This window comes from Mycteria americana, chromosome 18 (genome assembly GCF_035582795.1).
Source record: "Mycteria americana isolate JAX WOST 10 ecotype Jacksonville Zoo and Gardens chromosome 18, USCA_MyAme_1.0, whole genome shotgun sequence".
NCBI classification, from domain to species: domain Eukaryota; kingdom Metazoa; phylum Chordata; class Aves; order Ciconiiformes; family Ciconiidae; genus Mycteria; species Mycteria americana.
In genome coordinates, this window is record NC_134382.1 from 11270268 (window position 1) to 11284401 (window position 14134).

Below are 14134 nucleotides of genomic sequence, written 5' to 3' on the forward strand. Positions count from 1 at the left end.
GGAGCCCCAGGTCCTTGCCGTAAGGACCCGTTTCCACGGAGAGAGCAATAGGTAACGCAGAACGGCCACTGGCACGCAGCGGGCTGGGAGCCCTTCGGGCGTACGTGCACGTGTAGATCGAAGAGGGGCTCTTCTCGGTGCACTAACGGAGATTGGGATGATTAATCTGAAAACAGTTTAAAGCGTTCATGAGTTGTAAGAACTAATTCCCAATAAATCAAATGGCATCCCCGTGGGAGTAAGGAATAGAAATAAATGAGGGCTAAAGAAATTGATAAAGATCCTTGAGCAATAAAGAGACAAACGCCAGTTCTTTTAAAATTATGTTTAAGTGAACAAAGTTGATTTAACTGTCTTTTTTCATGCCTTGTACGAAGATTTAGGTCTATAGCATGTCATTATATCAAGAAATAATTTGCCAAAAGACTTCTTAGCATTTTGCGTGCATTCCACTTAATGACAATTTTAATATTCTAGCTTTGGTCCTGTATCGTTAGGAGGAGGTTTCAATTGCTCGGCATACTGAGTTCATAAAGATTGTTTCTAATTTCTTTTTCAAATCTGATCTAGAGTTCAGAACCATCAACTCGTGAATGATCGTGTTATTCAGTAGAATTGTGGGGAATACTATTGCTAGCTGCTTGAACTAAATATACAGCTTTGGGACAGCGCGGTTTCTGGGAGGGTATTCCTGCTTTGTGAGCCTCCGGACGAGGTGCTAAAGTGGATGAGGGAAAGGCTGTGGATGTTGTCTATCTAGACTTCAGTAAAGCCTTTGACACGGTCTCCCACGGCATTCTCCTGGAGAAACTGGCTGCTCATGGCTTGGACGGGTGTACTCTTCGCTGGGTAAAGAACTGGCTGGACGGCCGGGCCCAAAGAGTGGTGGTGAATGGAGTTTACTCCGGTTGGCGGCCGGTCACAAGCGGTGTTCCCCAGGGCTCTGTGCTGGGGCCAGTTCTGTTTCACATCTTTATCAATGATCTGGACGAAGGGATCGAGTGCACCCTCAGTAAGTTTGCAGATGACACCAAGTTGTGTGGGAGTGTTGATCTGCTGGAGGGTAGGCAGGCTCTGCAGAGGGACCTGGACAGGCTGGATCGATGGGCCGAGGTCAATTGTACGAGGTTTAACAAGGCCAAGTGCAAGGTCCTGCACTTGGGCCACAGCAACCCCATGCAACGCTACAGGCTTGGGGAAGAGTGGCTGGAAAGCTGCCTGGCAGAGAAGGACCTGGGGGTGTTTGTTGACAGCCGCCTGAATATGAGCCAGCAGTGTGCCCAGGCGGCCAAGAAAGCCAATGGCATCCTGGCTTGTATCAGAAATAGCATGGCCAGCAGGAGCAGGGCAGTGATTGTGCCCCTGTACTGGGCACTGGTGAGGCCACACCTCGAATGCTGTGTTCAGTGCTGGGCCCCTCACTCCCAGAGAGACATTGAGGGGCTGGAGCGTGTCCAGAGAAGGGCAACGGAGCTGGGGAATGGTCTGGAGCACAAGGCTGATGGGGAGCGGCTGAGGGAGCTGGGGTTGTTGAGCCTGGAGAAAAGGAGGCTGAGGGGAGACCTCATCGCTCTCTACAACTACCTGAAAGGAGGCTGTAGAGAGGTGGGGGTCGGTCTCTTCTCCCAGGTAACAAGTGATAGGGTGAGAGGAAATGGCCTCAAGTTGCACCAGGGGAGGTTTAGACTGGATATTAGGAAATTTTTCTTCACCGAGAGGGTTATCAAGCATTGGAACAGGCTGCCCAGGGAAGTGGTTGAGTCGCCATCCCTGGAGGTATTTAAAGGACGTTTGGATGAGGTGCTTAGGGACATGGTGTAGTGGTGGGCTTGGCAGTGTTAGGTTTATGGTTGGACTCGATGATCTTAAAGGTCTTTTCCAACCTATACGATTCTGTGATCTCTGAACGTGGCTTTCCACCTCTAGGACCTCAGTGGGGTTTTGTCGTGTATTTCCTTACTCTCCTCTGCCCCCAAAATAAGAAGCGCTGGGTTTAGCTTTTCTTTTCCCCGTGGTCAAATAACTCTCTCTTGCGACATTATGCCAAGAACAGAAGGACGGGGGTAGCTGCCCCCAGGCAGTGCCTAACGGCATCCGAATGTACTCGGGGCCAAGGGCTCTGCTTGGACTCCAGACCTCCCGAAGCTCAGGGAAGTTCTTCCCTGACATCAAGGGTTTGAGTGAGGCTGCTCTGCTGAAGAGCTAATTTGGAAGGCGTAGACCCGTGCTCCCAAATCAGTATGGCATACATTTATACCAGTAAAGTACATCAAGCTACCTGGTGTGCAAAAGTGATTTAAAATAACGCGTAACCTATAACCTCCTTGGAAATTCCTCTGACCTCGGTAATGAAACATTCCTTCAGCAGATGTTTATTTTCTTTTTGTAGATATGTTTATGGTCTCGAGATACAGATATTTGAGTCGAGAAGCAGATCTGATAAATGGAGGCACAGGAACAAGTCAGGGCGATCCGGGATGCTTTGTGGCTTTGCCAGTGCGAGGTCTGGCAGTGGCGCTGCCTGACTCTTCCATTTCCCTCCTTTGGGCCGCTGAAAATCATAATGGTGCACAGAAATTATTTCCTGCAAAAAACCCTCCGCTCTGCCCCAGAGTTTGGCTGTTGGTACTTTCACAAGACTGCGGTTCCTAACTGTGACGTGCTCTAAGGTGTGAATCGGGGAAGGACGACATCCAGAGGATGCTGTGGAGGAAGACACAGCGATGAGGACTCCCGAAACCAAAGCAGGGATGGGGGGAAGGTGCTCATCTCTTGTGTCAAAAGCACTGATGATACAGACTTTATTTTCTTTGATTTTTTTTTTTGATTAGCTCTAAAAATGAGAGCCAGTAATAATGGGTGAATTAATGATGCTGAGTAACCATGATATGCAAAGATGCTGGATGAATCTTTGGTGGAGTTCACTCTTTGGCAACAAAACGCGGTACCATTGAGCATAAATGACAGCAGAGTAAATGTTTACTGAGAAGTCAAATCCTATTATTAGTTGTATTACTATTATTAGTGCTGTTATCACTGTTGCCTATTTTCTAGTTGTGTTAAGTGGCATAGAGAGCAAAAACCTACAGGCTTTTCCAGCACGTTCATAAAAATAGGTCTTAGCACAGGAAAAGTGGTTCCAGTCGGAGTTGCTGTTAAATGGAGATACCTGCCCCATAGCTGCCCCATCGCTCTCCGTCTCTGCAGCCTGCTGAGGATTTTGGCGGGTGGCACGGGCAGGGGTGCCGTGCCAAAGCTGCCGTGCTTGGCTGTGCCGCTGCCGCCTTTGCACCTGGATGCATTGTGCCGCAGAGGCATCGCCGTTGGGAAGATGGTTGAGGACAGACTTTGGCCCTGCCTATGTCAGCAGAGCCCCAGGTGTTATTTGGTTTAATCTCTGTAGCAATGGACTGTGCGGTCAGAAGTATCTGGAGGATGCGTTTTCGCGGCGCTGGCATCCTGATCGCTCCTTAAATAGTCCCAAGGAACTGGTTTCGGGGTAAGGTTTGTCAACGGCTGTCCCAGCACACACCAAAAAAACGCCCAGCGCTTTCATAGTGCTTTGTAGCTTGTATTTCAGTCTTCAAAGTTTGTCCTGATCTTATAAAAATGCTTTATTTGGCAGCCCCTGAGCAGTCTTGTGATAGGGTACAAAAGCCAACTTCGTCCTGGCGTGCGCTTGTTCAGTCCTGTTTATTGGAGCCATAGGTAATTACTCCCATACTTAATGAAGAGCATTACTTTTATTGATGAACACAGAGGCTGCGTGTTGGAAAGAGGAGGTAAGGATTAAGTTTTATGGCCTGCTGCTGCTATGAAAAGGAGCATCTAGACACCAATTACTGTCCCCTTGATGGGATTAGCCGTTGCATTAACTGCAACTCTGGATAAAATTGCTAAGTCTGTTATTTTAGACTTTAACTTCTTAAAAACTGTAGATACAAAATAAATTCACTTTCATCTTAAATGCAAATGACATTTAATTCTAGAGACAAAAAAAATCCAGTGTATTTACGTATTCTTGTGATTTATATCTCGTCCTATGCGGATAAGAAGACTTCTTCTGAAGTCTTTATTTCATCTGCGGAGCGCAAAGATCAGGTTAATTTCAAATGTGTAACCTGGCGTTCCCTCGGTCGCCACGCAAATAATCTCAACTTTAGGTGAGGACAGTGGGGACGTTAAAGGTAGTGGCCTCTCTCTGCAAGGTGACACGTTGCTGCGTCCTCAGCAGACACGGTGAGACCTGAACATCTGTATTAAGTTCTTGTCAGGGGCTTTTCTTTTGTTTGTGGTCCCGCTGAGAGAGGCTGAACGCACGCTGGGATTTCTTTTCTTCCAGGGCGAGCGCGCGTCAGTGCCTGAAGGTAAAAGCCAAGCGTTTATCTGGGAGGGGAAAAAAGGCTTTATAAAACCAATTCCTGTGTGATCTGCCAGTGATACAGCTGTGGTGGACAAGTTCCCCTAAGTCTCAAAACATTTGTCCGTGTAAATATTTTAAAACTCTCTGTATGGAAGAAAGCTATAGGTACCTGTTACGGCATCCTTCAGGTCCGTTATGGATGGTGCGGTGGGGCATTGCCCTCTCGCAGAGGCGTTACGGCTCTGCCTCGCCTTTGGGCGACCGCTTCCGTAATGCCGACGAGTGACTCTTGGTCACCTCCTAAACCAACGCCTGGGTGCCTGCTTGGCCTGCTTGGCCAGGTGCCTGCTTGGCCAGGGACGGGCTTGCTCTGAGGTGCGGGGGTGAGACGTCCTGGTCTGTGGCTGCTCTAGATTCCTCTTTCGGTTTTCCATTTGGGCTTTAATCTTCTGATAAGCCATTGGTACAGCGGAGGGGAAACGTCAAGGTAAATGAAGACTTAGAGAGCAGCGTTTCGCAGGGGAGAAATAACTTCTGTCATCAGATTTTTCGCCCCCCCCCGTTAAAACAAGAAATAAGAGATGAGGTATTTCTGAAATCTTGATGTCAGTCAGAAGCAGTCCCCATGCATCCCTCCTTGCCCTGCAAGTGAGAGCTGCAATGCAAGGGCTTTAAAGCTGCACACAGTGAAGGGAAAAAAAAAAAGGAGAAATTGGTAGATGGTTACTTGAAATCCATCATCTGGAATGTTTGATAGCCCCAGATGGAGCAGAGCTCTACAGGATAAAACCGTGCCTGCCTGGACTGCTGCACGGCGAGGCGTTAGCTTGGATGGCAGGCACCCGGGAGCGCTCGCTCCCCGTTCCCAAATCCAGCCAGCGCTCCGGTGTAGGTCTTCGCTCCGGACGCTGCACGCTCCGTCCCCCTTCAAACGGGCAGCGAGGGGGGATGTCGTAGGCGGCGGGTCTCTGCTGCCGATGAGATCCAGAAGAGACTGATGCCGTCAGGTATGGCTGGGAACCGACCGAACGTGATTTCCAGCGGAGCAAAGTGAGTCAGTGACATAAACTGAATAGATGATGCTTTTAAGCAAATTGTCCGACTATCAGACAAGGGAATTACAGGCCTGCGTCAATCTTTTCAGATGTTATGATGTACGCTCTGTGCTATTTTAAAGTGCCCCATGTTGGCCACACACAGTTTTTCTTGGTGTGTTCAGAGGTATGTGGTTTCCCATGAGTATCGTATTGTCAGTCCTCTCTCTTTAGTTTAATTAACTTTTGAGAAGAATATTTTGAGGCGTGATTTTTTTCCAATATTTGTGGCATATTTCTTGTGACAGTAACCCTTTCTGGAGCCACCTTCCCCTTCCACCTTGCCCCATGCTTGTACTGCAGCCGTCGCCTTGGTGGGGCTGTAACCACGTACATGATGGTCGGTGGAGCCCACCGGTGGGCTCTGACCCGTCTCTCTGCTTCGTGAGCTTCCCTCCTTCTCCACTGACGTGTGTGATAAGGGAGGGCTGCCTCGACTTTTTGGTAGAATGGGATTCTTCGTTATAATCATCTTGATAGGATTTCGCTTCCTTGTTGGTAATACAAGACAACGCGCAACCAGAGGAGGACGTGTGTTTTGCGAGTTTGGAAGCTAAAAAGTAGAAATATCTCGTAGTGATATTTCTATAGCCGGTAATAGCACCGGCTCCTGACACAACAGTGTGATGTTGCGTGATGTGTCATGACTTGCATGTTGTTTTACCCCAAATGTGGGAAGCTTCTCCAGACATGCTCAGCAGGAGAACGATCGCACTCCTCTTTTAGGAACTAACACAAAACCGTTGAGGAAGCGAGCGTGGTTAACCGTGACTCCTGCTTTAGCGCTTGCTTGGAGTAGCTGGGACGCAGGTATGAGCGATGTCAGCGTGTTGGACCACGACGTCATCAGTCGTCCTGCTGTACTCTGGGATGCAAACGTGGTGCAGTCTGTAAGTTCTTACGTGGCTTTGGTTTCCAGCAAGACATCCCCTTGGAGAAGGGTGTCCTTGTGCTTGTCGCTAGCTTGTTCTACGCATGTGGGAGGAGTTAAGTTCTTGGGATGAAGGCAAATTCAAGGACGTCCTCCTCTTTGTGTTTATTGGCAAACAAGGGCAATGATTCAGTGCAATGATTTATTACAAGCCTCTGTCTCTCTTTCCAGGGCTTCCTCCAAGACTCCAGCTTTTCCCAGTCAGTTTCTGCACCAGTAGGTTGCTCCTTTGGGAGAGTGGAAGTTAATTTCTCATTATTATCGTGTGTAGATTCAGAAGATGGAAGATAGTCGCCTTTTGCTGTCCCTTGACTCCGCAATAACTTCATAGCCAGAGAAAAGAAAGCTAACAGTTGCGCAGGATAAAAAATAGCGTAATCAAGACTGTTAGCAGGAGCCATTTCTCAGCGCGGCAGGGGCGGGAGGGAGGGACGGAGCGGGGCTTCCTCACCTATGCGCTGGGGCGGCTGCCGCTTGTGCACCTGTACGGTACAGAGCGTCTGCTGTGTGATACCCTGCTGCTTCATTGCCGTGTGGCCGTAACCGGCGTCGCCCTCCAGCCCCGGGGGACGGCGTACGCGGGCGTCGCCGAGCGAGAGGCCTGACCGTCGCGTTAGGATCGGCCGGGAGAGGATTTCACCAGCTTTGCCAAGGCAGCCTTTCCCCGCGCTCGGGCGACCTGCGGCTCCCTGGAGCGGCGCTCGTCTCGCTGCCGTGGCGCAGTTTACGAGCGCTTCCTGGGCTGGCGGCGAGCTCCGAGGCTGCTGGTGCCCGCTGGCTTTGGCAGGGCCCCCGTCAGCAGCTTCACGCTTAGTTGTGTGTTTTTATCGTGAGGAACTGAGCTGCTTTAAATATCCGCCTTGGCAGGGAATTGAAATAAATACAAGATGATAAAATAAAAAATCAATTTTAGAGCCGTGGACCTTCTCGAGGAAGGGTCTGGCTGATCTTATTCCATTGCCCTGGGAAAAGAGTAACTTTTTGGCTTTGCAATATTTACAATTCCCTTTCGGCAACCCGAGCTCCCTAGGCAGTAAAACAGAGTTTTCATTAAATGATGCATCTGACACTTAGCAGATCTTGATGTGACAATTTAGAGGGAACTAGGTGCATTGACCAGCCTTATTAATATTGCAGTAACATGATTAGGGGAACATCTCGGTCGTTTAGGCCAAAGGGACTTTAATTTATGAGCACAGTGGAGAGGCAGATACGAAGCATCAGTTGACCAAAATATCCTAATCTTAACTTGGTTTCTGTTTGCTCCCTCCTTGCGTCTGGTTCGTGTTCACGATAAGATGAGTTGGTTTAGATTCTTATTATCCACGTAAGGGACTTCATATAAATGAAGCAAAAATCCCTTGGAACGGGACTTGAGCTAGAGGTAGGTATGCGCAGCTGAATTTGGTGCCAAATCCAGAATGACATCTCTGGAAAATCTTCCCTGGAAGTCCCCTGTGTTTCCTGCTGGTACAAGCACTCCGTTACCACCTCTCCCCGTGCTACTGAGAGAAACGCCAGTTTATCCGGTGGCCTGGACCGGTCCTCAGCTGGAGGCGAGCATCCCCAGGTAGCCCCAAGCAACCCAGCAGGTTCCGAGACCCATCAGCCACAGGGTGTGGTTGTTTGCTTTGAAAATAAGTCTGAAAATGGAATTTAGTATCTCTTTCCCACTTGTAGCAGGAACAACTTGGACAAAAGTAGCTCTTAGGCCGTTGTGGCAATTTATGTGAGAGCCGTGGTGGTAAATAACAGGGGGAGAGGGAGGGAAGCATCTCAAATCTCATCAATACTTAAGACAAAAGGCTTTCTGCTCTGCAATTACTCTTCCTGTCCTTTCCCCTCCTTCCCCCAGGCCGCAAGCAAGAAGCCTAAATAGGGATCAGGCAGCTTTTAAATGCCACAGGCTCATAAAAGAGAGGAAATTCAGAGTTGTAACTTTGCTGTGTGCTATTTGGGTCTGTAAGCAAGTAGACCATCCTGCAAGCTCCACACAGTGGGACCAGAAATAATTGCACCGTCTCTGCAAAGAGCCCGGCTGCCCTCGTTTCGGGGCTCAGGCGTTCTCTCCTGCGCAGCGTTGGGGACGCAGACGAGCGGCGTGCCTGGCTGCGGGCGCCGAGGGCAGGTCCCCGCCATCGCGCCCGGGCTGACGGGGATTTTGGGGTTTTTTTGTGAGTTGGAGGACGGGGTGCGCATCTCTGCTCACGGAGCAGCAGCAGCGGTGGCCGTTGCCAGGTTCGCTTGTTGGTGTTCCCAGCCTAAATTAAATATGGTGATTTCCTGCACGCAAGCAAGGCGGGCAAAGTGCTCGTCTCCTCCACTGCTGGGGAGGGAGGTGACGCTCCGGGATGGCTCCCTTCGCCTGCTCCCAGTCTCTTTCCTTTTGTTTGCTGCCTTTTTTTTTTTTTTGTAAGAGCAACAAACCCTTTCTTGTGTCATTGCAAACAAATTTATTCTGAATGGAGGGGGAAATGCTATTGACCTTTCTGCATTATCCTGGGGAATCAGCTGGAGTGAGTAAGCGGAGTAGCCTGGTGTTGGATGTAGAGCAAATACAGGTGAGGCGACCTGCTGTGAGATCGTGCCGCCACTTCACGGCCACAAGTCTGGTTTTTGTCATACGCGATGCAAACTTGCAAAACTGGCTGTGGCTGTCCCCACCGGGGAGGGACGGGGGCACGTGGCGGCCCGGGGGCACGGGGGTCTGAGCCCTCCAGCAGCCCCAACACCTCATGCTGCAAGCACAAACAGGCTTCTCCGGGGGTTTAGATCACTCTGGCTTGCTTGCCTTCAGCTGTACCGTGATATTAAAATACTATTTTATTATTTTCCATTTAGTCCTGCATTAATGAAAAGAGCACTATGTAGCTGCAAAGTAGTAGCTAATCAAATCAAGTAAATTGCCGTTAATGTTCCAGTAGTTGTTGTTATTGCTGTGGTTCCAGGTGGAGTTTAATACAGAGGAAGCCGGTTGCTTTCCAGGCAAGCCAACCTCGCCGTGGCTGCAGGCTCCCTGCGAATGCGCCCGCAGGAGCCGGTAGGGAATGGCAGTCCCAGGGCAGCCCGTGCTCAGGCGTGCGGTTTCATCCCCCTCTTCTGCAAAGGTGCGAATGAAATCCCTGAACTCGGGTTGAGCAGCAAAACCTTCAGGGGAGATCTGGGTTGGAGTCGCGCCCGTCGTGCGTCCTGGGAGTCCCCGTCGGACCTCATCTGCTGAGTCTTCCCGCAGCCATCAGTTTGGTGCTCTTGGCTGTTTGTGTGCCAGAGAGATAAGCCTGGGAGATCTTCCCTCCGTGCTCTTTCTTACAGCAAGAGAAATATAGTAGCAATGTATATCAGGTTAAAATTGCCTCTCGTTTTATGAAGATATCTTTAAAAACCAGTCGCTTTCTGCGAGCCTTAAAGCAACTCAATACGCTCTTTGCAAATTCGACAACTGCTCCAGAGCTCCTTAAGAGATTTTGTTTCATTGTGCTTTATTTTGTAGAAATCTCGTTAGCTGTTTTCCAGTGACCTCTTAGCATGTTCTTTTTTCATCGCAGAAGTAAATCAACAAAAACCTGATTCCAGCCTTGCAGCACGGCAGCGAGGTTGCAGAGCTCAGCTCTGTGGTCCCTTCACACGCACGCTCTCGTGGCACTGAACACAAGAAAAGCAGTATTTTACTTGCATCAAAAAACTTCGGGTCCTTCGAGTGTATGTTTCCCGAAACGCCGCGTGTGCGAGTGCCGAGGCACTAGGCAGCAGATAAGTTCCCGTGCCGTCTTTTCATTACTCGCCTTAAACATGCAGGTAACTTGTCGTAAGCCATAGGGCACGTCTCTGCGACAGCACCAAGGGGAAATCTTTGATGTTTTGAGAAGGGTTTGAGCTGACATGTGCAGTGACTGGGGGTTTATAGAATAAACACCAAAACAAGATATGTAATATCTCACTGAATTAATCCCGCGCTATCTACGGCACTGTCAAATCGGCACCGTGGCCGTGCTGACACCCAAGTGTTTATTTTCAGGGTGACGCACAGGAGTAGAGAGGAGGAGCAGCCTCACCCAGCCCTTGGGTCTGGGCTGCTGGGACACGGGTGGCAGGAGGAGGAGGAAGGGGCACGGTCTTGGGGGAACAGAGCTCGGGTTTCTGGTCACAGGGAATATGTATTTGTGTGTGGGGAAAGAAAAATTATCTATAATTTCTGTTCTAGTAAAAAAATGTGTTAGTAATCACTTAGACCAAAGATCATTTCAGTCTTGCAGATGTACGTGGAAGTAGAAAGTCTGTTTCCATACTAAAAAAGACTTTGTGCAGTTTCCGTCCACATTCATTACATTTGTGATGTGCACGTGCGTTCCGGAGAGCAAACGCTGAGTGTAAATCGGGCAGGGCATCCTTTTGCATGTACCCGAAGCTGCGTACTTACGTGCAGAGACAAGGGAAAAGGATGGGGGTTTGGTAGCACCATCCCACGATTGCTGATGGTGTTTGTTTTGACAGAGGAAGGGCGTTGTATCGGTTGATCTAGGTAATTTCAGCTGGCCGATGGTGGTAGAAAATCATCATGAGCTTGTTTTCTCAGTAGCAAGGTGCCTTTATGCACTTAATGGAGCATTGGGATGAGTTACTCCATAATTAACAGCTTTTACATCAACGTTACTGCCCTATTATTATGTGATAAACATGGGTGAGGGCGGTTGTCTTCAAATGGAGTATTTTGTTAGAGAAAAATGAGAAGAGGGTACGTGCAGAAGCTTGTTCTTGTGCTTATTTCATGGCGTCATGCTGTTTGAAACATAGAAGCGGGAGGGAAGAAGGATGCATTTCCGGCTGGGCCAGGCACTGATCTTTGCACCTTTGGCATGGCTCTGAAATCACAAGCCAATATTGCATGAACACAAACCACTTAATTTGGCTTATTTATTTAAAGAGCTTCCTTGCGTCGCCTGGCCTTGAAAATATTTGGTGGGATTTTAGCAGTTCCAGGTATCGCTTTGCCCCGTCTGAAAAGATCTGGCTGCTAAGGTCCAACGAGTCGCAGGGTGCGAGGAGCGACGTGGTCTGGACGGGACGGGGCTGGGGGATCCTCTCTCTCGAAAGGCTTCTTTCTGCTAATTTGGGCTGTTTATACAAGTTCAGCTTTACTTTATCAAAAGGCTCCAGGCAAAGCTTTCCTGTGAAAGTTGTTTATTGCTGCTACTGCTAACGTCGTTGTTTTTCTTTCTGTTCTTGGTGTCCTAAAGCCAAATTACTGTGACTAAGGCACCGCTGTAATGCCTGCAGCACCTACAGCACTGCTGCCTGCGTGGGACGCGTGCTGTCCTTGCAGTGACGTGTTGGGGGGGGTCATTTTTTATTTTTTAGTATTACAGCAGAAATGCCCCTGTTGTGTATTGGCTTAGCAGATGGCAAAACATTTCTGTGAAATATTGTCGTACACCGAAAAGATGTTGACTCCTGTCAGCTGGGCAAGCGTCAGGGTGCCTTTATTGATATTCCAAAGCATCAGCGTGGTTTCTAAGCGGAAAATGTTTTCACATTTGAAAACATCGCAGTCAAGGAGGTGCTCAAAAGGGAGAAAGTTATTCCATGTCTAACACTGATCTAAGCAGGAACAGCGAAACCAATGTATAAGCTGATGCTTTTTTCCTTCCGTGCTTTTTTGCTTGTTTATTGCCTTTTTAAGCCAACATCCATATTCTGGTGCTGCATTAGAGGTGGTTGTTATCTAATCCTGCTGATGCGTTAAAAAGCGAGAGATTGTCTATAATAAAATAATAACAATCTTTTTTTTCCCTTAACCTTTCTTTCCTTCTAATTTTCAGTGTGTAGCTGAGCCCAATTGTAATAGATCCTGTGAAAACGCTGGCTATTTTATGATAAGATTTCCTTTTTTTTTTTTTTTTTTTTTTAGTCTCTCACTGGCACACTTACTTCATTAGGTACAAGATTCTCAAGTAAAATTTTGCAGATTGCAAAGCATCAGTTAATCCAGTTAATAGCAACAAAAGGTGAAAATGTATATTATGCCAAATACAGAATATTGCTTTTCTGTAGAGACTTTGGCTGGTCTGTAGTCCATTGCTTCATAAACTCTCTTAGGGTGGGTTTTTTTTCTTTATGTAATCCAAAACTGTTTCTTGTTTTCAGACCACAGAATGGTTCTATGATCCTGTACAATAGGAAGAAGGTGAAATACAGGAAAGATGGATATTGCTGGAAAAAAAGGAAAGATGGGAAAACCACCAGAGAGGATCACATGAAACTGAAAGTCCAAGGAGTGGAGGTAGGAGAACAGAGGGGGCTGGTCTGGGTGATAGGTGGGCTGGGAAGCAACGGCTCCCCAAAATATGTTCAATGTGAAGTTGTCCACGCGTTCAGAAAAATATAAATATTTGCTGAATTCCAGCTCCCCCCCCTCCCAAATATACGCGTGTTCTTTTTTTGCTACTTTGAGCAAAATTTGAATATAGCTTCACCGTCTGATTGTGTTGCTGCTCCCTGGTTGCTGCGAGGTTGTACAGCTGCAGCGCTGAAGAAAGGCGCTGAAGCGTCTTCGCACCGAGCATCTTTTGGTAGAATACGTGCTTTTTGTAGCAGGCCCTTCACAAGGGTGACCAAACGCCTCGGGGTGGGTCGCTAAGCAGTTTTTTTACCGTGCAGGCTTTGTATGTATATGGTTTGATTCTTACAAAATACCAGCTAGTTTTTGGTAGCAATTGCCATAATTTTCCATATGCTTATTAAGTGTTGGTCTTACAGTATACAGAAGTAGAATTTCTGTTGAATTTAGACCAGAATCGGACTCTGCTTCAAGGCACGTTTTGAAGGAGACCGTTGCCCTACTGGTGGTGGTATTCAGCCATTCCGAGAAATTCAGATGGATGATTCCACCTGACACAGCATTTCTGGAATAAGCCTGTTGGTTCTAAAATATGTCGTCGTTTGACACAACTATTCTTTCTTCAACTCTGTCTGTGCGAGGAAAGAGCTACTTGATAGCACTGATCACTTCTGATGTTAAAGGTTTGCACAGACCTGGATAAGAAGTACGTTTATTTTGTTAATGGGAATTATATTTTCTGATAGTAGAAGTCCAACCGCAGAGCTTTGCCTAGCTTAGTTGCTAAGATAATAGGGCTGTATTCCCTGCATTTTATGCCGAACTTGAGGCCAAAACAGTAAAAGGGTGTTAAAATGTTTAATTGTAACATTTAGCTGTGTCATCGAGAAATACTCTAATTTTGGCAAATGAATGGCGAAGCCGTAAGGGTATATATTTATATAAGCTGTATTGATTTCTGCAGTTAATAGGCTGCGTGCATCACTACGGATAGGAAGCCGCACCCGGTGACGCGGGCGTAACACAGCACAATTAGCAGCGTTCGGAGTAGTTGGTGGTGTTCGGTGGCAGGCGAAGCTTAACCCGTTATCTCGAGGCGTGTCCCGTAGCTCTCGGGCTGGACTTTGGGCTGAGCCAGGCTTCCCGACCTCACCCCCAGGCCCGTCTTGGCAGAAGTTTTGGGTGGAATTAGCCTTTCTCGCTCCCCAGCGTGGCTCCGCGCGTGGTGCTGGGGGTTTGGCACCTGCGCCGTGTTACCGAATTCGGCCTGGGGGATTCGAAGCGGCCGAGTGCCTGGAACACATCTCGTGCTCCAGCTTCCTTCTGGGTGATTTGTCATTCTTACGTTCTGTCTGCTTTAATGAGGTTTTTGGGTTTAAAATAGTATTAAATGGATTGCATTATATTACACC

At 48.1% G+C, this 14134-nt stretch overlaps 1 protein-coding gene across 6 annotated transcripts in view; it reads left to right on the top strand.

Moving 5' to 3' along the window:
* Window positions 1-14134, top strand: part of CAMTA1 (calmodulin binding transcription activator 1) — a 330409-nt gene that overhangs the window by 104858 nt on the left and 211417 nt on the right. For all 6 annotated transcript variants that reach the window (XM_075520680.1, XM_075520673.1, XM_075520674.1 and 3 more), the window contains one exon: window positions 12530-12665. In XM_075520680.1, coding sequence (XP_075376795.1) covers window positions 12530-12665 — 136 coding nt within the window. The remainder of the gene's footprint in view (window positions 1-12529; window positions 12666-14134) is intronic.